General features: G+C 40.1%; 1 protein-coding gene across 1 annotated transcript; it reads right to left on the reverse strand.

Annotated features, from left to right (window-relative positions):
• Nucleotides 1-2219: 2219 nt before the first annotated feature.
• osbpl8 (oxysterol binding protein-like 8) lies at nt 2220-22486 on the reverse strand. The gene is made up of 12 exons (XM_079654408.1): nt 22359-22486; nt 21913-22011; nt 20705-20801; nt 20397-20495; nt 19418-19515; nt 17104-17193; nt 15476-15612; nt 15198-15383; nt 14527-14614; nt 9973-10075; nt 8239-8344; nt 2220-6955 (listed from the first exon to the last, which is right to left on the reverse strand). Exons 1-12 carry the CDS (start codon nt 22407-22409, stop codon nt 6826-6828), a joined length of 1284 nt encoding a protein of 427 aa, XP_079510534.1. The 5' UTR covers nt 22410-22486; the 3' UTR covers nt 2220-6825.
• Nucleotides 22487-23212: the final 726 nt, after the last annotated feature.

Raw genomic sequence — 23212 nt, forward strand, 5'->3', positions numbered from 1 at the left:
GAGTCCTCTCCTGCTGATGTTCAGGTGTATATTAGTATGTCGTGTCTCTACTTTAAAGAGTCCTCTCCTGCTGATGTTAAGGTGTATATCAGTATGTAGTGTCTCTACTTTAAAGAGTCCTCTCCTGCTGATGTTCAGGTGTATATCAGTATGTAGTGTCTCTATTTTAAAGAGTCCTCTCCTGCTGATGTTCAGGTGTATATCAGTATGTAGTGTCTCTACTTTAAAGAGTTCTCTCCTGTTGATGTTCAGGTGTATATCAGTATGTAGTGTCTCTACTTTAAAGAGTCCTCTCCTGCTGATGTTCAGGTGTATATCAGTATGTAGTGTCTCTACTTTAAAGAGTCCTCTCCTGCTGATGTTCAGGTGTATATCAGTATGTAGTGTCTCTACTTTAAAGAGTCCTCTCCTGCTGATGTTCAGGTGTATATCAGTATGTAGTGTCTCTACTTTAAAGAGTCCTCTCCTGCTGATGTTCAGGTGTATATCAGTATGTAGTGTCTCTACTTTAAAGAGTCCTCTCCTGCTGATGTTCAGGTGTATATCAGTATGTAGTGTCTCTACTTTAAAGAGTTCTCTCCTGTTGATGTTCAGGTGTATATCAGTATGTAGTGTCTCTACTTTAAAGAGTCCTCTCCTGTTGATGTTCAGGTGTATATCAGTATGTAGTGTCTCATACTGCCTGTGCTGCAGCAGCTCTTTTCACCCTCTGTCTGAAACCAGAGCCCAGTCTGCTCTGATTGGTTAGCTGGTCGGCTCTGTTGTGATTAGTCAACTTCTCAGAGATGTCCCGCCCCTTAGCCTATCACGTACAATGTGTTGGAGTGCTAGCCAATTGAAGCACAAGTTTTACGTACGGAGCTCTCACTATGTTATGGAACTTTGGGATTGTTTGCCTTTGCAGAGCGTTTACATGCACCAACCACCTTGGGAAAACCTCAGAAAGCATAATAGGGCTTCTTTTAAAAGTCTTGAAGTGACTTAAAGTGTAGGCATGTAGTCCATTCAAATATCACCAGTCAGAGCATGATAATCAAAAGATGTATGTATTATAGATGTACGTTAAAATTGGTTTTAGAATGTCCTCATAAACCTCCTACCTAGAGGCTCGTTAAGGGGGTTGAAATGAGTGTGTATGTGTGTGTGTGTGTGTGTGTGTCTGTGTGTGTGTGTGTCTGTGTGTGTGTGTGTGTGTCTGTGTGTGTGTGTGTGTGTGTCTGTGTGTGTGTGTCTGTGTGTGTGTGTGTGTCTGTGTGTGTGTCTGTGTGTGTGTGTGTGTCTGTGTGTGTGTGTGTGTCTGTGTGTGTGTCTGTGTGTGTCTGTGTGTGTGTGTCTGTGTGTGTGTCTGTGTGTGTGTGTCTTTGTGTGTCTGTGTGTGTGTGTCTGTGTGTGTGTGTGTGTGTGTGTGTCTTTGTGTGTGTGTGTGTGTGTGTGTGTGTGTGTCTGTGTGTGTGTGTGTGTGTGATTACTCCTTGCTACTCTTTATTCCTCGTCCATCACCTTCCTCTCCTCTCCTCTCAGCGTGGGGATCATATCAGATGTTTTGTTATCTGAGATGGACAGGAAGTACCGTTCTGTTCTCCTTCGTCATCGTCCTTGGCTGAAGGAACGACAATAACACAATGCCTGGTTTCCTCCACAAGTAAAGATTTTCCTTTGTACAGTTTGAAGAGTACCGTTTTCTGCCTTACTCAAGAGCACTTTCCAACTGAGCCTTGAATATAAAAGTGAGGTCTAGGATGGCAGATTTTAAGGATGAAGACTCTTTGTCGCCCTCTAAAGGACACTAAACACCATTATTTTAAAACTGAATCCTGCAAAAGATAGAGGTTTAATCACTTAATTAATTATTAGGGCCAATGTTTAATTAACATGGCCAATACACACATCCACTCTCACACTCAAATTACATACTTATTTTTTTTTTCCATTTCAGAAAACCAAATAATAAGGATAAGTATTCTGATAGACATTAAATTAAAAAAAATCTTCAGTTCATATGATAAGACGGGAACCAAGTCAAAATCTCACACACACACACACACACACACACACACACACACACACACACACACACACACACACACACACACACACACACACACACACACACACACACACACACACACACACACACACACACACACACACACACACACACACACACACACACACACACACACACACACACACACACACACACACACACACACACAGTGTGGTATCATTTGTTTTTATTCGGTGTTATGTTACATGTGACCATAAACCTACAGGAAGTTATAGTTGCCATGGAGATACAGGAAATATATTCACGTACTCGGATAGGAAAAAGGGTGTGTGTGTGGGTGTGGCAGTTGACATTGTGCACAAGTTGAGGACAGTCACTTGTGTGTGTGTGTCAAGTAATGGAGCGAGGGATAAAACCAACAGTGTGTTATTTTAAAATCAGCATTAAAAAAACAAAACCAATCAATCTAACGCTTAAAGCTACAAAACAAACAAACAAACAAACAAACAAACAAACAAACACACAGGACATAGAAAAGAGGAATAAATAAAAATGCATTATTTTACAGAAACATCAGCAGATGTTTAATTCCCTCTGGATTTGGTGTGTGAGACTGAGGGAGTCTCTCTGCTGTGGCAGGACTCAGCATCTGGAAGAAACCTATGGGAGAGTTTTTATTATTGTTGGGAGGGGGGGGGGGGGAGGGATCAATAACTGGGTGGGGGGGTGTCGGACTGGTTTATAAGGCGTCATATGGCACGTCCGCTAACAACTCTAGAGACTGAGGCCAACAGGAGCAGGGCCACAGGTGAACTATTCATTTACTTTAAACATCTAAATGAGTTTCAGTCATTAAAAGTCAGAACTCAGATGCATCTCAGCTTAGCATAAAGACTGAATGGACCCTGGTTCTGTCCAAAAGTAACGATGTACGCTACATTCAGAAGCTCTCTGATTGAAGACATTTTGGAAATACACATTCTTGCTATAAGTTAATATGAAGCTAGAGACAGTAGTTGCTTTTTCACTTTCTTACTTTAAGTTAGATCGGAGGATGACAGCCCTCTCTGTATAGTAACTATGAAGCTAAAGACAGTAGCTGCTTAGCTTAGCAAAACTATTCTAAACCGAGCCTGAGTCTGAGTCTGTATAAAAGTAATAAAATACACTAAATTCACGAGCTCTCTGATTGAACACTTTTGGAAAATACACCTACTTACTTCTTTGCTTTAAGTTAATATGAAGCCAGAGACACTAGCTGCTTAGCTTAGCATATAGACTCTAAATGAACCCTGATTCTTCCAAAGGTAACAACCTAAGTGAACTTGGCACGGTTTCTGATTGAACACTTTTGGAAAATACGCTTACTCTTAATAAGAGGATGACAGCCCTCTCTATACAGTCAATATGAAGCTACAGACATTATTAGCTGCTTAGCTTAGCTTAGCATAAACACGAAACATAGTCTGCTTTTTTTCCAAAGGTAACAACACTAATTAACTGAGCAAGGTATCTGATTGAACACTTTTGGAAAATATACTAACTCACTTTCTTTCTGTAAATTAGATCCTGTAAGAAGAGGGTGATACCCTTCTCTGTATAGTTAATATGAAGCTAAAGACAGTAGCTAATTAGCTTAGCGCTTAGCACTTAGCAATAGCATAACGAATTTTAACTGCTAACAGTTTACACTAACTTCACAAGCTCTCTGTTGACAATATTTTGGACAGATTACATCAAAGAAATGTAATATGTCAGAGATGTTAAGTGTGTACACGGCCTAGCAAGCTAGATGTGTCTCTGTGCTACACTAAGCTAAGCTAACTGGCTGCTCGTCTCTCAACTCTTAGCAAGAAAGCAAATAAGCACACTTGTAGTTCTGTCTTAAACTCACTATCAGGTCCAAGCATATTTTAGACTTCCTTTTGATCTCTCTGTTGATGCTCACGACCTACTCAGTGCAGAAATGTTAATATGTCGAGTGATATACAACTGAGAATAAAGTTATTGCAGTATGTTTTTAAAAATATCTTTGTGAGTTTGAGTGATTTAAAGCCAGAATTCGGACTCAAATGCATTTCTTCACCTGTGGCCATGATCCTTCTCCACACTAGTCAGAGTCCCACCACCACTGCTTTCATTCCAGATCGTTCCCATTATTACAAATTCACCTTAGACACTTTGTTTGCGCCCCCCTCCACTAAACTCCCCTTTATACCCACCCCCTCCCCAGTCCGAGTCTAGAAGGCACTGGTTTTTAAACTTATTTCTCCACATTCTAACATCTGGATTTAAGATGAGCGATCGAGGCAATGAGGATACACAATAAAACACGTACAGATACACACGGGCCAGCCGGGTAACTTTCTATTTCCCAACGATGCTACCAGTCTTTCTTTGAGCCTGTGTTAGCGTTACAAAGATCTTTCAGTCTGCTGACAGTGGAGGATATCAGATGTTTAAACGTCCACAAGGCTAACATCCTGACAGTAGAGATATCATATCAATCAGATACTTTTGAATCGCCTCAAAAAAGTTGTTTTGGACTTTTAGACGGTTCGATCTGTGGTGCCTTCATCCATGAAAACGAATGGTCAGAATACAAGTTTGTTTGATTTCCTGCTTATATTGTAAAAATGATGAGTCAATAAAGATTATATCTTTTGTAGAGCGGGACTTCTCCGCGGCTTCACAAGACTTCATTCAGATATTTTCACATATCTTTACTGCAATTTGGATATTGCAATAGTCCATATTGCAGTTTTGATAACATTTAGATTCATTGTGCAAGCCCTACTGTTAACGCTGAGGAGTTCCTTTCCCCATAAGTCCACTGTGAGTTAAAAAGCTGTTCCTGTGAGTCTTTACTTTATAGTTGAGTCTTTAAAATCCATGTTTCCAAAGAGGAAGGCGACCGATTGAAACTCCACTTAATCTCCAAAACCGTCCTTTACTTCTGCGATCAGCAAACTCCTGATTAACACAGAGCTGTTTCTCCCTCATGTCCATGTGTATCGAGCGGTGGACAGAAAGACACACAGGGTTAAAAAAGACTGGCTTGTGCACAAAGCGCGGGAGTGTCGGTGTGGTTTGTGTGTGGTTGGATGTTTACACAGTGAACGGGGTCGACTCCTACTCTACACACTGAGTTTGGCTGGTACTTAGCGTACGCTTGGAATGGTTTACTGTGGTGATAGTTAGAAAAAACGTCTACGTCCTCCTGCGACTAAGTAGCTCACTAAAGTGTCCGAGGCGCAAAAAGCACTGAAAGCAATGATATGAATTTGAGGGAAAGGGTTTTTCTGTCTCCCATGGCTTGGTCTGGAGTCGGTTTGTAGAAAATTAGCTCGTCTTTACACCGTTCAGATCAGTTCTGTGTGGTTTCAAACCCTGACATGTTGAGTTTCAAAGGTAAACCTAAAATACTCACTTTCTTGCTGTAAGTTAGATAAGAGGTTGATATGCCTTTCTGTACAGTAGATATGAAGCTAGCTGCTTAGCTTAGCTTAGCTTAGCATAGAGACTCCAAACCGAGCCTTGCTCAGCCCAAAGGAAACATAAACCAACATAGCAAACTCTCTAAAGAACACGTGTTTGATGTGTAAGAGAGTTTACTTTTGAACAGAGCTGTTTTCAGTCTTTGTGCTAAGCTAAGCTAAGCTAAGCTAAGCTAAGCTAAGCTAACTGGCTTTTCTCAACTCTCAGCTAATAAGCACACTTTCATTTAGACGTCTTCATCTCACCATCAGGTCTAACGAGGCTTATTTCAGACTGAGCTCTGATGACTTGGTTAGAACAAATCAACCCCTTTCACCTCAAACTGGGGCAGTAGTCACTGTAACGCATGAAAAATCACAAAAATAATCTTTTTGTTGACCCTCTGTCGATGCTCACAACCTCCTCAGAGCAGAAATGTTAAAATGTCAACTGATACAAAAACGATATTAACAACATGTCTGCCGTCTGCAGTGCATTTCTGCATGGAGATAAAATACTGTACAATATGTGGTTAGCACGCGCTCGTCTTTACATGCTACCTGCAATGACGCTGACTTTTTTCTTTGTATGCAAAAAGGTGAAGTTTTATAATACAGCGGAAATGATATCTTCTGTTCCTTTGAACGAATATTATTTGTGTTATTTATCTTCTTTGTCAACACACCCCCAGCTGATAATAAAAAAATAAAAGTCACATAGATTGGACCACTTTGTTTTTCTCTCCCTTATCACTGCTGCGAGCAGACCGTTATTCACACAGGACACACCAAGCAAACTAAAGAACAAACAAAAAACGATTAAAAAAACATTCAAATGAAAGCAATCTGTGAGTCCTGGTATTTGTGTCCGTGTTAAAAGGTTCCCTGTTAAAAATGAAATGCAAGTCACAGAATAGTGTCACTCAATCGGGGAAACACAACGAATAAGAGCTAAAAATGGCTGCTGTCTTTGCCTCTACATTGAGACAAATCAACGAGCTCCAGAGTGGCAGTAGAGACTTCATCCCCTCCTCTTCCTCTCGCTGCTCCTCCTCCTCCTCCTCTTCTTCACCTTGAAATCTGTGGATCTCCCCAGAGCTTTGGAATGGATTGGATCAAAAATAAAAACAACTTTTAAAAAAAAGTCTCTTTGAGTGTGAAAGTCTCCACCTTTTTTCTGTACGTTTGTAATAGGATTTGATAAAGAGCAAGATGTCAAAGTTCACATCTCTTAGTCCCCCACGATCTGTGTGTGTGTGTGTGTGTGTGTGTGTGTGTGTGTGTGTGTGTGTGTGTGTGTGTGTGTGTGTGTGTGTGTGTGTGTGTGTGTGTGTCTGTCTGCTACTTGAAGACATAGTTGATCAGGACCTGAAGGAGGATGAGGAAAATGATGATGACGTAGTCGCGCTGTTGGAGGAACGAAGCGCTCTCCACCCGGCCGGCTGCACGGCTCCGCAGAACGCTGATGTTCCTGCAGAAACACAGGAGTTATATACATTACATATACAGTTACATATACAGTATATATCCAGTTACATATACATTATATATACAGTACATATACAGTACATATACAGTACATATACAGTATATATACAGTACATATACAGTTACATATACAGTACATATACAGTTACATATACATTATATATACAGTATATATACAGTACATATACAGTACATATACAGTACATATACAGTACATATACAGTATATATCCAGTTACATATACAGTATGTATACAGTTACATATCCAGTATATACAGTTACATATACAGTATGTATACAGTTACATATCCAGTATATACAGTTACATATACAGTATATATACGGTTACATATAAAGTATATATACTGTATATATACTGTATATATACAGTATATATACAGTATATATACAGTTACATATAAAGTATATATACAGTTACATATAAAGTATATATACAGTTACATATCCAGTATATAAAGTTACATATACAGTATATATACAGTTACACATAAAGTATATATACTGTATATATACTGTTACATATTCAGTATATATATACAGTTACATATAAAGTATATATCCAGTATGTATACAGTTACATATATAGTATATATACAGTTACATATATAGTATATATATACATACAGCAGTGTTTCTCAAACTTCCTATAACCATATAACAAATGACAGCCTAATGATGACAGCTTAACGTGACCTTCTCTATATCGCCTCGTTCACACATTAAATCAACGACAAGCATTTCGTTCATATGTGATTTAAAATGCTCTCAGGTTTTACACCTCATATGAAATGTAAGCTACATGTATTAGTCCGAGCCAACAGACCGTCACAGATCTTTTGCTAATGAGAGATATGCAAAATGTACCGCATGTAGTACGACACAAACCTCCGCTGTGGATTTTCAAAATACGATACAGTAAAACTATGGCTTCACATGAACATGAATTCAACATTAAACACAAGTTAAACACAAGTTAAACACAAGTTAAACACAAGTTAAACATGTACTCTGTTCCATTTATTTAGCATTGTTTATGCACTCATTGACTGCGTGTCTTTGTTGCAACCTATTCTAGTCATTTTTAAATAGTTTGAGAAACACTTTGAATTTATTATTTATTTATTTCTAATGTGACATTTTACTCGGACCACACTTTGAGAAACACTGACATACAGTATATATATATAGTTATAATGAGAGGACTCTCAACAGGAAGTAGGCGTCATGTGATGCTCGTGGTCTCACCTGTTAATGTCCTCCTGCGTCTTCTTTATGGTCTCAATGGCACTTTGAAGTTCACTGAGGTCCGCTCCCTTTTTCCTCAGTCGACTGTTATGCTTGCTTTTGTGTCCTGAAACAAAGTGTGTTCACAGCATGTTAAACACCACACACAGAAAGCACGTTTTCACTCATTACACGTGCCACGGTACAAAACAATCAGTTCTAAGAATATTAGATTTGGACTTTCTCCTTTCTTTTAAAAGTCCTGTAGTATTTTGGACTTTTATTTAAATTATCCAGAATATTTTATATTATTTTGTTTATATTTGATATCATACTTTTCATTTTATTTGTAAATGTTAAATCTCTTTTCCACTTTTTAAAGTATATTAAGGATTGTATTTTAATGTCTGAAAACACTTCTGCTTCTGTAACGAAGGATCAATAAAGTATCTTTCAATCATTTAGTTTTTAACCTAACCACCAGCAGGGGGCGCTGTTTACCGGCTCAGTGAGAGACAAGTCTGTGCTTGGCAGAACGTTTTAAAGTCTTCTGTTACAAGATATGTGAACTGGTTTTGTTTTAATGCATGTATGTACTTTTAAAATGTAGTCAATTGCTCCACACTGAACAAAGAGGGATATGTAGGCTTTACATTTTCGTATAAATGCAGAGGAGGGAAGTAGTGGAGTACAAATACTTTGTTACTGTACTTAAGTACATGTTTCTGGTATCAGTACTTTACTCCACTACTTATTTTTCTGATGACTTTTTACTTTCTACTTCTCACATGTTGAACACAAATACCTGTACTTTCTACTTCTCACATGTTGAACTCAAATACCTGTACTTTCTACTTCTTACATGTTGAACACAAATACCTGTACTTTCTACTTCTTACATGTTGAACACAAATACCTGTACTTTCTACTTCTTACATGTTGAACTCAAATACCTGTACTTTCTACTTCTCACATGTTGAACACAAATACCTGTACTTTCTACTTCTTACATGTTGAACACAAATACCTGTACTTTCTACTTCTTACATGTTGAACACAAATACCTGTACTTTCTACTTCTTACATGTTGAACACAAATACCTGTACTTTCTACTTCTCACATGTTGAACCCAAATACCTGTACTTTCTACTTCTTACATGTTGAACTCAAATACCTGAACTTTCTACTTCTTACATGTTGAACCCAAATACCTGTACTTTCTACTTCTTACATGTTGAACCCAAATACCTGTACTTTCTACTTCTTACATGTTGAACACAAATACCTGTACTTTCTACTTCTTACATGTTGAACACAAATACCTGAACTTTCTACTTCTCTCATTTTCCAAACAGGCTGGTTCCTTTAGTCTGAATGTGTGTTTGGTGGCGTGATCATTATTATTTAGAGTCATTGCGTGCCTATTGATTTGAACACGATCCGTGTATCCATCATTTCCTGGTCTTCTCTAAAGAAGAGGGACCAATGGAAACGTTGTCATGTTGCCATTGGTCACCATGGAAACATTCATTAGCTAACAATGACATTATTGTTCTATTAATATAAAGGGAGGTCAGCTACTCTTTAAAACAGCTGCTAGTTATGGGTACTTTTTACTGAAGTACATTTCAAAGTTTACTTTGACTTGAGTAAAGAAGTTTAGTCAGTACTTCTACTTTCACCAGAGTTTTTCTACTTGAGTAAAGGATGTGTGTACTTTTGCCATCTCTGTGTAAATGTGCACGAAGACTCACGTTCGCTGCCAGACGAGTCCTGGCGGTCGGGCTCAGGAGAGGAACATCCGCTCTCCGGCTTCTTGGGTTTATCGCTCTTGTGTTTCCTCTTTGGCACCGTCACCTACACAACGATACACACAAAAACACACAAACAGGTCAAACACACAGGCCACACACACACAACAACCAAATATGAGACACACAGAGAACACATCGAAGCAACCGCACAAGGACAGTAAACACAGAATTGTGCATACACAACAATAGAACAAAAGAGTGTTTTGATGCAACAAAAAAACTCTTGAACAGGAACATGCTGGTCGGCATTGGCGCGCAAATGAAGGTGCAAGGCATGCTGGGACATCAGGGACCCATTTAAATCATAATCACTTATAACTCCTTCAGTTCAACAGGGTTACTACAGCTCTTAAAGGCGGGGTAGGTACGTTTGAGAAACCGGCTCGAGATACACTTTTTGTTATATTCCATGGAATGCTCTGAACATCCGATAGCAATTTATATCTGAAAAGCTTTGACAAAAAATCCATCTGTGGAAGCCGTAGCGCTGTAAAAAGCACGACCAATCATCTGAGCCGGCCCGGCTAAAGTAACTGGATGGCCTACCTGCCTGTCAGCCTTCCATCTGTGCACAAACTTATCTCGTGCCCTCATTGGTCATGTGCGCGTTCGTGTGTGTTGGAGGAGGGGCTCTGTAAGGAAGTGGCAGATTATCTCCGTTGTGTATTTTCAAATTCTAGCGCACTCGAGCTGCTTTCTCCAAAATGAGCGACCCCACCTTTAATGCTTTATTTTTTATTCGATGCAATTTGGAACATTTTGAAAGATTGCAGATCTGCCCGACAAAAACAAGATGGTTAAAAGTGCAAAGAGGAAAGAAGGCATTTATCCATATTATCACGTAATCTATAGAAGATTTAAAAAGAGTCATAATAATGCGTTCAGTGGATTGTATCTTTAACCTTCGCATTTTGTATTTAGAAAATAATACGCACTTGAAATAACCAGTTTAGGGTTGAGGAAAGAGAAGTCAAAACTGGAGTCTGTTAACAAGAATCTACAAAAGCCTGAACAACGAACACAAGTGGAAGGATTTAAGAGGCTGTAAAATCTAATTTAACCTCAAAATCTGTAAATAATATTTGTTTATAAATGTTTATTATTGTTTTTTAAATTCTCCTTACTAGGGCTGCACAATAATATAAAACATAATAACAGATAATATCGATTATATTACCAGATTTTGCAAAACAAAAGAGGGAATTCAAAACTCTTATTGTTATCATAATCAAATGTTTAAGAATGATTATATTGTAATTATTCTGAAAGTATTTAGAGCAAACAAGTCTGTAAAATACCATCTGTAGGCCGGGACTCTCTCGCAGCTCCACAATACTTTCATTCAGATATTTTCACATAGTTTGAATTCACATCTTGGATATTGCACTTGTCCAAAATCGCAATTTCAACAACATTTTGATTAATGGGGTCAGCACTAATCCTAACCTCTGAAGAATACATTCACCATCATTCCATTGGAGGTTAAAAAGCCACTCACTCACTCACTCACTCACTCACTCACTCACTCACTCACTCACTCACTCACTCACTCACTCACTCACTCACTCACTCACTCACTCACTCACTCACTCACTCACTCACTCACTCACACACACACTCACACACTCACACACTCACACACACACACACACACACACACACACACACACACACACACACACACACACACACACACAGCAAAACACTTGAGGAAATACCATTTAAACCTCACAGCAGTTAGACATTTGAAATCTGATTTTCAGCTAAAGATGCTGCTCCCAAAGAAAGTGATTCTAATAAAAGTAACAAGCGATTATGTTCAAGGATATTCTACAAGCTGTGAAACTTCATCAGCTTTATTTGAAGAGACTCTAGGTCCATTTTTAAAACACTCAAATGTGCAGCGTCCTTTACACACACTCAGTTTGTTCGTTGTACCTTTAATCTAAATGTTATGTTTTACTCGATGCTATTTTGAGTTTGTTTTGATGTCTTTGACTGGTAACTGTATTCTGACTGGTAACTGTATTCTGACTGGTAACTGTATTCTGTGTGATATACATTTTCTGTGAAATGTCTCTTGAAGCACTTTGAACTGCACTTATTGTATGAAAGGTGCTATTTCTTTCAATAAGTTTGTTAAAACGATTTGTTAAAAACACTTCTAATAAAATCCATCAATCCATCCCTCCCTCTATCCCTCCATCTATCCATCCATCCATCTGTCCATCCATCCATCCATCCATCCCTCCATCCATCTATCCATCCATCCATCTTCTCCCCCTTATCCGTGGTCGGGTCTCGGAGGTAGCAGTTCCAGCAGAGAGCCCCAAACGTTCTTTTCCCTGGCCACATCAACCAGCTCTGACTGGGGGGTCCCAAGGCGCTCCCAGGCCAGAGAAGAGATATCATCCCTCCACCTGGTCCTAGGTCTACCCCTTGGTCTCCTCCCAGCTGGACGTGCCTGGAACACCTCCCTAGGGAGGCGCCCAGGTGGCATCCTAACTAGGTGCCCGAACCACCTCAACTGGCTCCTTTCGACGCCAAGGAGGATAAATAAAGTCCAGTTAATTGAATCTGCTGAGATTTTAAAAGAGCTTTGGTTTAGAGCAGGGGTTCCCAAGACGTCCCACCGGTCGATCGCAACGGTAGTGTGGGTAGATCGCATGGCATTGAAAAAAAAAAAATTAGCTTATCATCCATCCTTACTTACTATGGCATGTCTTTTCGAACACGCAGTTCACCACGCATGCACGGCTGATTACCTAGTTAGCCTTCCAATTTATACAATTCTACTAAAGAAAGGGTATAAAATTGATGTAATGACCAAAAATGTACTGAGTTGTATTGTGCCGTACGGGTCCATGCAGTTATGCAAGGTACACCAACATAAGGTGTACTCAATATATATATATAAATCAACTGGGTCTCACAGTCTGCGTACAAATGACACGACTTTGCAAAGGCGTGCAATAGATAAGCAGAAGTCCGTTTTTGCGTGCATATGATTCGCTGATATTGCACCTCAAATATTAAAACAAAGAGCTCTGTGGCTTCAGGCTTGATCACCGTTCCAATGACAGTTTTAATGTTTGCGGTGCAATAAACGACAGCAGGTTATTGGGTTATGGTTAAAATAAATGGCAAAGATATGTAGAAAATAAACGCATGTAAGATACGTTCATAACAAACGTAACGTGGGAGTATCATATGCACGCAAAAACTGACTTCTGCGTATCTATTGCACGCCTTTGCAAAGTCGTGTCATTTGTACGCAGACTGTGAGTGGGCTGATATAAATACATATATGTTCAGCATTTTTAATGTGGGTAGATCCTTTTGACTTGGTCATTTTAAAAGTAGCTCCCGAGCTGAAAAAAAGTGTGGGCCCCCCTGGTTTAGAGAATTGATTTCATGTTTAAAATGAACATGTCTGTGCTCAGTCGGCCCAGTTTATTTGTAGAATACTCGTAAATAAGGCAGCAGTGTAAGTGTATTGTTTGCATGCTTTATTTATTTTAATGACTATTGCAAGTTGTCTAATGCATCTTTCTTGTCTTCAAAGGTTTTTCACCTAAAAGACCCATTCGGCAACTAAATGGAAATTAGTTTTCAAGTAAACTATTGACATAAAAGACTGAAAAAGTAACAGCTGCTGTTTCACTGGAGTGGAATCCTGTTTAAAAGTCCAGTGGATGTTTCAAGTCCCTTTCAAGTGGGGAAACTGCACCACCATCAGAGAAGACTTGATAACAAATAAAGATTATAATTATTGTAAGAGAATAATTCTGTCTTACTCCTGGATATTTCACCTTATTGCCTGTTGACCTTTATGACCAACCCTGACTCTGTTATCTGTCTTAAGGAATGGGAGGCCTCAGCTATAATGTTGATATTAGGTTTATGACCGGTCAACTCTCGGTCACAGAGCCTAAGAGTCAGACAAGTGATTGAGTGTCTCCAGATGTTGGGGCTATCTCCAGTGTTCCCAGATGTTTACGTTCTCCCCCAATATGTTGATTAACTCTCTGTAAGCTAGTTAAAAGGTCTATCGAGAGAGAGGCTGGGCGGAGTTGATGTGGCGACCCACCCGTGCAGTCAGAACCCCTGGCTGCTGTGATTTGCTGCTACAGAAGTTTCCCTTACAATTATTACTCAGAAACTGTCCTACACCAGGCGACAAAAGGAAACATCATCTAGGTCCTTTAGCATGCACTTAGCATAACCTTCCCTCCCATACAGAGAGAACAGCACGTGCAGGGGGAGAAAAAACAGAGACACAAAGAATTTTTAAAAAAAAGTAATAAAGGAGGTGACAACGGCGATGGCGGCACACAGAGAAGAAGCAACAATGAAGACGGTGCACCGAATGCTGCGTGGAAGGTGGCTGAGGCGGTGAGCTGTTTTATTTCGATCGGGACGACCTACCTGGCACTTGCAATTGTCCCTCCGCGGCCCCTGGTTACTCAGACTAATAAGACTGCCAGAACGTACCATAGGGGTGCGGTGTCGGACCTTGGTCTGGATGCAGCCGTCTTTCTCAAACTGGATCAAGTCGTTGAGCGGATCCCACGGCCTCGTGCTGAGGGAGAGGAGACAGAGAGGAGGGAGAATAAAGTGAGACAGACACATGGGAGAGGAGAGGTGTAGAGAAAGAGAAGGAGAGTGGGAGATTTAGAAACACAAATAGGGTGAAAGATGTTGGGGAAATACTGAATGTCCTCTTCCAACATCAGAGCAACATGGTAACAAAGGTATCAACTGAACAGGACAGCATGTATGATTACCTAGAAGAGCATCAGGACTGTTTGAGGCATATGATAGCTATGTGATTAACATGATGATTCAGCCTCTATGGAGAGAGACATGTGACAAGCATGATCATTTCTGACGTGGAGCTAATCTGAAGTAAACATTGAATACTGCTTTCTATTCCTCCATCTTGTGACTGTGGAACTCCCTCTCTTGGATATCAGCATGTGAAGGACACTGTTCAGGAACTAGTTGATGCTCTGTATGTGATGACTACTTCCATTCTGGAGAGGATCACAGATACATGGATCCTGAGATTCAAGCTCAAGCCGGGGACGAGTGATATTTTTCTAACAGTAAAGGGTAATAACCCTCAGCCTGATTTCCTTTAAAGCAGCAGAGGAGTCACTCACTCGGCATATCTGTAATGCCACTCTCCGGTGACGGGGTCCTGCTCGAACAGCGCGGGGTTCCATTCTTCGCATTTAGCTTTCCGCTCGCGCGCAGACTTCCTCTGGGCTTCCTCCAGGAAGAACTTCTCGTTGGTGGCCTCCGTCTGGTCCTTGTTGTTGACGGCCCGAGTCACATGCTGCCACAGTCTGAGGATTCAAACAGAGGCATGAAGTTAATGATTATATGATCATTTGACTTTGAAAGGATCATACAGAAGTGATTTGAAGTCCATGTTCACCTCTCTGATTCAGATTCTCCTTGCTCTTCGGGGGGAACGGTGCATCGAGTGAGTCGACTCTGTCTCAGCTCGGTCGTTGGATTCCAGAACGTTTCCACGGTCCCCGTCTTCTTGTCGTTGATGAAGATCTCGCTGTCCTTTAAAGGGGAACGTCACAAAGGGCTCATTACTTAGCCGAAGACATTGAAGCAGTTTTCTGTGTATAACGGTGGGTGCAGAGCTTCTTTTATTTGACACTGATAGCATTAACTTCACTATAGATGCACAATGTATATAGGCCACATTTCTGTGCACATCACAACTGGACCTTCTGTAGACACACACACACCCTCCGTTATAATGCCCGTCTTTTCACTGAATTGTCGTCACGAAAACGGTACTCGCAACAACATCATCTTCACCTGTTGCACTTGTCATTTCAACGTTAAAAACTAAAACTAAAACGGCATGAATTGCTTCGTGGCGTTCATCTAGATCAGGGGTGTCAAACTCAATTCCATCGCGGGCCACATCAGCATTATGGTTGCACTCAAAGGGCCGGTTGTAACTTTAAGACGAGATAAATATATAAAATAATGTATTATATTACATTATTGCCTCTGCATTGGATTATTATTCCATAGGGTAATAACTTCATAATTAACTACGTCTGAAATCAGAAGTCTAGGCCAAATAATGGCAAGTCTCTTCAGTGAGCATGTCACAAAATGAGATGCATTATGGGGCATGTTGTTTATTGGCAATATGCTTCTGTATAACGGCATGTAACCGTATAATAAACATATTATATTCTTTGCAAGCTCTTGGGGGGGCCACATAAAATGAAGTCGCGGGCCGGATTTGGCCCCCGGGCCTTGAGTTTGACACCCCTGATCTAGATCCTCTGTCTCGAGCCAGTTAACTAGCGGGCCTTCTAGAATACCCTGGAACCGAGGGGAACTCTGAAAGAACACGCCCATTGGCTACAAATCAATATATGATTGGTTGATCAAACTGTCAGTCCAAACGTACGCTCTCATTCAGTGCAACGGCCAGGGCGTTCGATCAAGGATGTAGAATACCTTGAAGGATATTCTACCCAGAGACCCAGAAACAGATCTGATTGGTTGCTTTCTTTTCTAACACAAAACCACTGAAATGCGTAGTGCATGGTCCGAGAAGGATAAACGTAACACTGTGATATTACAGATCAACAACACAGATACCATTCTCATTTATTCATTTATATACATTTTATTTATATAATTAAATTGATTTTTTGATTGTTTTATCTGAGTGTTCCAGGGTATTCTCTGAATACCTTGAAGGCCCTGACGGTTCACCACTGCAATAGAGATTTTTTTAAAGCACTTCCAGAACAACACTTCCAACTTCCAGACCAAAGTGCTGTCAGAGAAATAAATACACACATAAAATACAAAAGTCCCACAGCTCAGCTCACAAACCATAAAATAAGTAAAAATAAAAAGGTAAAATTAAACCAGAATAAAATCCGTATTTTATCGCATCTTATATCGTACATTTTTGGTGGAAATGTTTTCCTCTGCTGTCTGAAACATCTTGGAGGCGCTTCAAAAAAATTATATAACGAATATTCGTCAGAATAATGTGTGAAAAGTGTCTCTTACCCAGTGTCCCTCGAGCGTGGCCAACACCTCTTTCCCCAGCTTGATCTTCCCACAGATCTGGTTGACACAGTCACTGCTGCCCAGGAAAGGCTGGAGGAGAGAAGGGAAGGAATAAAGGGGGGGAGGGAGGGAGGGAGGAAAGGAAAGCAAGAGGGTAAAGGGAGGAGGAGGGGAGGAGAGGAGTGTACATAGAAGACATGGGAGGGGGATTTAAAGAAGGGTAAAGGCAGGAGAGATACACATTCAGTTTACTTCCTGTTGTTCCTATGGAGAAAAACAATAGGCGCTTTCACAGCGGAGTGTTTTTCCCAGAATAGTTCCGATAGTTCTTGAAATTTTGTGTTCACACCAAAATAATCCGGAACTAGAATTTAGTTCATGAGAACCTTTTCACCCCCTTTTCAGTCCCTGCTAGAGAGCAGGAACTTTCAAGGGAGAAAAAGGTTCCCATTTCTGATTGGCTGGGCGGATTGCAAACCACGCCCCTTAAAAAAAAAGTTTTGTGAAGCCGCCATTTTATTTGCTGGCATTAGCATTATTAGCATTAGCATTATTAGCATTAGCCCCTCGCACCAACGGAGAGAGACTAACTTATGGCAACACAAAAAAAAATATGGGAGCGGTGGAGATGAGGAGGTGTCGGCGTTCTGGCGATTTACTCAAGCCCCCAGGAAGTGCGCCGGACTCTGATGAAAATATTCGTTGTGTCCAATCAGCGGTACTACAACTTCCGTATCAGTCCGTGACGTCACTGGGCCCAGAAAGACTTTTCCCCATTGACTAACATGGGGAAAGAAACGTCTGTAAATCAGCGGATCATTTTTTTAAAAACTAAATAAACTACCCAGTATGAACTGTTTTATAGCCCTTATTAGAATCATTCAGTCCTTAAAGTTGTAAAATGCACTAAAAGCCGAATCTAGATTTATTTTCTGTCTCCATTCATTCTACTGAGCCGAGAGTGGGAGCTCGGGGGGCGGGGCTTAAGGGGCGCATGCTCTGTGAGCGCACATACGGGTTCTTCTGCTCTGAAAGCTAGGCATGCTGGGTAATCTGTGACGTTTCGCCCTCTCAAAAGTTGGGCCATTTTGTCATAATGCGCCAATGAGCAGCTCTCATAGGAAAGAACGAAGCCCCGCCTCCCACGCTGTATCCAGTTCTTATTATACATCCATGGATTTACTCGGAAGTCCCCAACTCCGGGGACTTCCGGCCGGGGACTCCGGGTGGCAGTATACGCCGTGAAGTTGTTTGCGGCCTGCCAGTAAACCCAAAGCAGAAGAAGAAGAAGTGACGTCAGCGGCTCATTTGCCTAATCCTCCCTCAGGGACTTATTCCGGTGTGAACGCGATCTGTACTTAGTTCATGAGAAATAAAGAGTTCAGATGAACTAAGTACAGATGAACTAAGTACAGATGAACTAAGCACGGCAAAGTACTTGGTGTGAAAGCGCCTAATGTGTGACTTGTCTTGTTTAATCTACATCTGTGCGTCTGTAGTCATTTGAAACAGGATGGTAGTTTGTTTCCTGTTTAAATGCATAAGGTTGATGGAGCGGAGGCGAACAAGAGGCTGCAGTTCAATCATTCAATAACAAGAGAAATTGAACTTCCAATCCAACTTGTGGAGGTAAAGAGCTCGTGTGGTGTTTTAAATGGAATGTTGTGATCCCCTGGTGGCTTTGTGTGAAGTGTACCTGTCGCTTGTTTAGGGAAATGGGATGTTTTTCAGGAGGGAGGGGGATTGGTATGGTGGAGATGGCGTGGTGGGGTCACACATTCAGAAAAGTCATGTGAGAAACTGTTTTTTACTGCAACTATAACGGCTTATTCACTCAGCTAGAGCTACAATGACTAGATACATACTGATAATCGACTCAATGTGAGTCATTCTTTATGCAGGAATGTCTGAAAAGGTTCATCGTCATGGAGATTTGCTGCATTTCTATTATATTTAAGTAATTTGTTTGGGTTGTGAACCAACAAAACAAGACCTTAAGAAACTAGAGCTGAGATTATAAATTGATTTCTTACATTTCACAGAACATAGACAATAAATCTGGATAATGAAAATATGTGTTACTTAATATCTCAATCTCAATCTTTATTTATCCATACAGCACTTTAAAACTACCTCAGTTGACCAAAGTGCTGTGCAGGGAATACATACAATATAAAATAACACAATAGGAGTAAAAACAATAATTTAAAACACATACAAATGTAAAAATGTTATGTTCAACTAGTGTTAAAAGCTAAGAATAGGTTATTCTCTATCAAAGTAAAACTGAAATGATCAATAAATACAGCCATACCTTTAGTTTGAATTCCAGCTGAGCGCTGTAGCCTGTTTTCTCGCAGGCGATGGTGATCTGCCCGCCGAGCTCCAGAGTCATGGTGCCGTACAGGATGCCTAACGAGAGAAGACAAAACCGTTCTGTGATTAAAGTCTCCTATTATACTGTGTCTCATCAATATATCACAGCTCTCAGATATATACAGAGCCTGTCTCTGATTGGCTGAAACACCAAAAAGATCCTTGCAGCATTACCCATAATCCCCTCTGTTTCAGCCCTGTTTCCAAAGTGCTGATTCTCTGTCTGTTACTTTAGATGAAAATAAGGAGCCCCTCCCCACGCCCCTCTGAGAGAGATTTGGTTACAAAGAACACAATGGTGCTCTAGAGGAGATTCAGGTGATAAGGGGGGGGGGGGGGGGGGTGACCTTTAAATTGTTGGAGCAAGAACCGGCAAACATGAGTAAACAGAAGAGCTTCGACTGACGTCAGACTCTGAAGGTATAATGGAAGTTATAGCCGGAGAATTTACATTTTTGAGTCACCGTAGGGACTCAGTTTCTGATCAACTCTGAGGTTTTAATCAAATCAAATGAAATCAAACTTTATTTGTTTAGCCCAATATCACAACACACGTTTGTCTCAGTGGGCTTTACAGATGAAAAACAAACAACAACATTGTGTATGATGGAGTTGTGGAAAAATTAGAAAACAAAATAAAATAAAATACAAAAAAAGACAATAAAAAGAAATAAAACATTCAAATTAATTACCATTAAAATAAAAATAAAATGAATACCATCAAATGTAAAGATAGAGATACATGAACTGAGGCGAGGATAACGGTGGAGGATTGATAGGAGAATAATTAAATAATCTTCTATCAGGTACATAATTATAATAATGCATTTTATTTATAGAGTGCTTTTCTTGAAGCTCAAACAAACTTAACAGAGGAAACATTCATAAAAACAACAGGATAAAAGACGACCTCTGACCTTTACAGTGAGCGTAGGGCATGTTCATCACGTAGTCCTCTCCTCGGTTGAGAAAATTGAGCCGAGCCTCCCCGTCCAATATGGCCGACAGGGAGTTTCCTAAAAACGTGAACAACAGCAGTCAGTGGACAGAAGACAAATTATACAATATCAGCGCAATACATACTCTGCAGGACGTCAAGAATTGCATCAACACCCTGAAAATGAGCGAGGAACGGGACGAACATGTAGCCATAAATATGATCACAGTATTTGATTGACTGATAAAGGTGCCTGTGTGTGACGTTAATGAGATTTAATGAGTGTACCGTAGAACTTGGATTTAGCGAGGATGCTTCCACTGAGGCAGAATCCATCCTTCCTGTTGCTGACGTAGAAAGCCGAAACAGGAGGATGATGGGATACCTGAAGGAAAAACACATGATTTAGTTAGCTCGCAGGCTACTAGGGAAGATACATGGGGACAAGTTGGATTTCAATTCAGCTAGAACTACAACTTCCCCCAGATAATGTATTATGGAAGCCTAGGGCAGTCCCGAATACCATTTATCGGGCTCCGGATATTCGGTAGTAATCAGCAGCGAACCGCTTCAACACGGGTATTTCGGTTTATTCACGGCATTCTTTTAGTTATTCTATAGTATTGTTGTTTTATAGTTATTTGTTAATGTAACCCAATTTGTGTTCTTTGAAATTGAAAAGGATATCGCATTGTGTTTGTTACTTTCGTTGCAGTTGTATGTATGTCTTAAGTGTAATTTGGCTTGGCTTCCTATTTTGTATGGACATGCTTTTATTTTGAAGGAGAGTTAGCGCTGTTGACAGGAAGTTGTTGTTGCTATGGAAACAACGTGACGGAGATGAATGGCGAAACAGTAATATCTACATATAAAGACGGAGAAAGTAAACAATAACGTTTATGGTTTAGTGTTAGCACCCCCCGAAGAGGCACAAGCTCTTACGTTGATATTGGAGATTTCAATAAATTCAACAAAAAAAAAAAAAAAAAAAAAAAAGAGAATATCCGAATAACGAAATTGAAACCCGAATAGTACTCCAACAAACCAATATTCGGATATTCGGGTACAGTCCTAATGGAAGGTATCTGATACAGGTGCATCGAGCTCTTGACCAATCATACGATACGATAACACTTGAATGGTCCGATCAAGTCTGAAATGTGACATCACAGCAGCTCCATGTGTAACATCAACATATAGATATCAAGACACAATAGATGAGAAATAAACAACAATCATTTAACATATCATCACAATCTGAGAGGAAACGTGCTCAAAGAGCCTTCAGCGTGCATCTGATCTGGATTCAGCTCTGTGTTCACTGAGAGGGCAGACCGGAGCACAAAGGATGCTTCAGTCTGACTTCATTGATCTCAGATGAGATGGTAGCAGTTTAGATTCTCTGCTCAGAGCATGCTTGGGGCCCCAGATGATGTTGTTGTTGTTGGACAGCCTCACTAGGTTATTATTATATATGATTTACTCGCTGCTGTTACCTGTTCTGCGATGTAGAAAGTCTTGCTGTTGGTCTGCTGATGGAGCCACATGCAGCGATACGTCTCTCCAATGATGGGGTTATAAGGCTTCTTCAAACCCTGTGAATTGAAAACCAACGAGAAATATTAGTTTCATATATATCAAATAATGGTAACACTTTATTTTAAGGTGTAATACCGGGGATCGGTACCCATCCCTATTCTTATGTAACAAGACATGAAACTAAAAGTGTTAATTGTGTCAAAATAATTCAAAATGAAGTATTTCTTACTCAGAGTAAGTTCCCTATTTTAAAGTGAAGTCTTGTTCATAACCAATAAGCTAGTAGTTTGACTCGAACATGTTAACGAACAACTAGTTGATGGTGAATAAGTGTACCTTAATCTAAAGTGTTATATATCAGTCTGTAGGTCATTGATATAAAGTGAATGGTTATACTCCTGACCTTTGGCTTTTTGTAAAATCCAGAGATATACCACTTCACCACCTTCTTCATCCGGTTGTAAGCGTTCTCTTCGATCGCAGCTCTGAGAATAAAACCGACAAACACATCCTTGATTACATGAACAGTTTGACTTCGGGACTTTGATCTGCTTTTACAAAATACACTAGTCGCTGAAGTATCCACAGAAGTTCTTCACAGTAAGGAAGACATCCTGATTATTGTTTAATAACGTCTTCTGGCACACTGTTGGCATTGGACATTACAAACACAGAGGAATTCATTAAAGCAAACAGAGAAAAAGCACATGTTGTGATGTCCGATACAAAATAAACGAAGGAAATGTAGAATAATATCATTGCTAAATCAAAAAGCATAACAAACAATCAGCTGATGTTGCAAAATCTGCACTTTTCCCCAATTTTGAAATTCCTTGTCAAAAAACTATTGAAGTCTGTCACGGGAATGGTTTCATACTTCTGTATTAATTAGGGCTGTCGATTCAATTCATCTGGAAACCTTAATGCAGGGGTGTCAAACTCAATTTCACCGCGGGCACATTAGCATTACGGTCGCACTCAAAGGGCCGGTTGTAACTTTAAGACGATATAAATATATATAAAATGATGCATTATATTACATTATTGCCTCTGCATTGGGTTATGATCGGATAGGGTTATAACTTCATAATTAACTACGTCTGAAGGCAGAAGTCCAGGGCAAATAATTGCAAATCTCTTCAGTGCGCATTTCACAAAATGAGATGCATTGTGGGACATGTAGTTTATGGACATCGTGCTTCTGTAAAGCGGCATTAAAAACTGTATGATAAACGTATTATATTCTTTGCAAGCTCT

Source organism: Notothenia rossii, assembly GCF_949606895.1.
Source record: "Notothenia rossii genome assembly, chromosome: 10".
Taxonomy (NCBI): domain Eukaryota; kingdom Metazoa; phylum Chordata; class Actinopteri; order Perciformes; family Nototheniidae; genus Notothenia; species Notothenia rossii.

Excerpts from the sequence above, each read along its gene's own strand:
- osbpl8 (XM_079654408.1), bottom strand. The coding sequence starts at position 22,409 with ATGAAGAAGGTGGTGAAGTGGTATATCTCTGGATTTTACAAAAAGCCA. Across the intron at positions 15,384-15,475 it reads GGAGAATCTGAATCAGAGAG|ACTGTGGCAGCATGTGACTC; the intron begins GTGAACATGGAC and ends TTGAATCCTCAG. Across the intron at positions 10,076-14,526 it reads TCCGACACCGCACCCCTATG|GTGACGGTGCCAAAGAGGAA; the intron begins GTACGTTCTGGC and ends ATCGTTGTGTAG.